At 45.2% G+C, this 1129-nt stretch overlaps 1 protein-coding gene across 1 annotated transcript in view; it reads left to right on the top strand.

Moving 5' to 3' along the window:
* The first annotated feature begins 678 nt into the window (after positions 1 to 678).
* The window catches only part of LOC101858077, a 16142-nt gene continuing 15691 nt past the window's right edge, over positions 679 to 1129 (top strand). The window contains exon 1 of the mRNA XM_005111609.3: positions 679 to 997. Within this exon, the coding sequence (XP_005111666.1) occupies positions 728 to 997 (270 nt within the window). The 5' untranslated portion in view covers positions 679 to 727. The remainder of the gene's footprint in view (positions 998 to 1129) is intronic.

Here is a 1129-nt window from a genome sequence, read left to right as displayed (position 1 = left end):
AGAGGGTAGGGGGGGCACAATTGTGCACAACAACAACAACAAACGAAGACAAGCCGATAGTAATGTGGGTTCTTTCACACTGCACCTCTATCGTCCACGCCCCTGTTTTCCACTATTCCACTGTGCCTCATTCGCCCCCAGCCCCCACCCCGCCTCAAGGTGAACGCAGTGTATCAGAAGGTGAGATTACCTGGGAAGTGTGGAGGTGCCCAGGCTTAGTGCAACCCTACAAGATTTCGCCGACTTTTCCATTTTTTTCCCCATAATGCTGGCAACATTAAATGATCAATTAAGTGATATGGATCACTGGTTTTTAACAAAGCGCGTACTGTTGAGTAAGGGGGTTGCTTTAAGGCCATTGATATTACGAAGGACATTCCAAAAACCAACTGTGGATTTTTTTCGGTGCGGGAAGGGGTTGGGGTTGGGGTCAAAAGCTTCCTTCAAGCAAACTTTATTAATTTTTAGCATTTTAACGTCCAAATTTTCCCAAATGCAAAACAATTTATACCAATCTCGTCACAGGAGGCATTTAGAAATTTTTAGATATATGGCTTTACATTATTTTCTTTTCTTTACTTTCTCCCAGTAGAAGAGGATGATGATGCACTAAGGATAGTGGTCGCTGTGCGATACAAACTGCTTAGCAAGAAAAACGCACCTGAATGTCCTCTAAAGCAGCCAAAAGTAATCGTGTCGCGGTTTTCGCTGGTTTTTCTAATTTAGTATGGCGGAATTTTTGGAAAACAATCTGACAACACAAGGCCTCATTCTGCCCCATGTTCTCCCCGCTTCAGCTGTTATTAAGACTCGGTGTTCTCAAAGTTTGTCTGTAAAGACAAAGGGACGAAGACTTGGGGCAGACACACACACGCACAAACAGGCTTTTGTCCCAAACTCCCAGGCATGGTATTCAGGACCTGATCGGACCCTTGTGGTGGTAGCAGTGGCCGTGCAACAGCTGACAGGAGGAGCCAGGAACAGCTATCTGTGGACAGTGAGTGAGCAAAAGTCTCTTGAACCTTTTTTGTCTTTGCCTGTTTGTCAACTCAGCAGCACTGCTCGTATACATGTCTACTCTTCAACAGAGAGAGAGAGAGAGAGAGAGAGAGAGAGAGAGAGAGAGAAA

The sequence above is a fragment of the Aplysia californica genome, unplaced genomic scaffold (genome assembly GCF_000002075.1).
Source record: "Aplysia californica isolate F4 #8 unplaced genomic scaffold, AplCal3.0 scaffold01086, whole genome shotgun sequence".
Lineage (NCBI taxonomy): Eukaryota > Metazoa > Mollusca > Gastropoda > Aplysiida > Aplysiidae > Aplysia > Aplysia californica.
The sequence above is the reverse complement of the archived record's forward strand: the minus strand, read 5'-3'. Positions and strand labels throughout refer to the sequence as shown.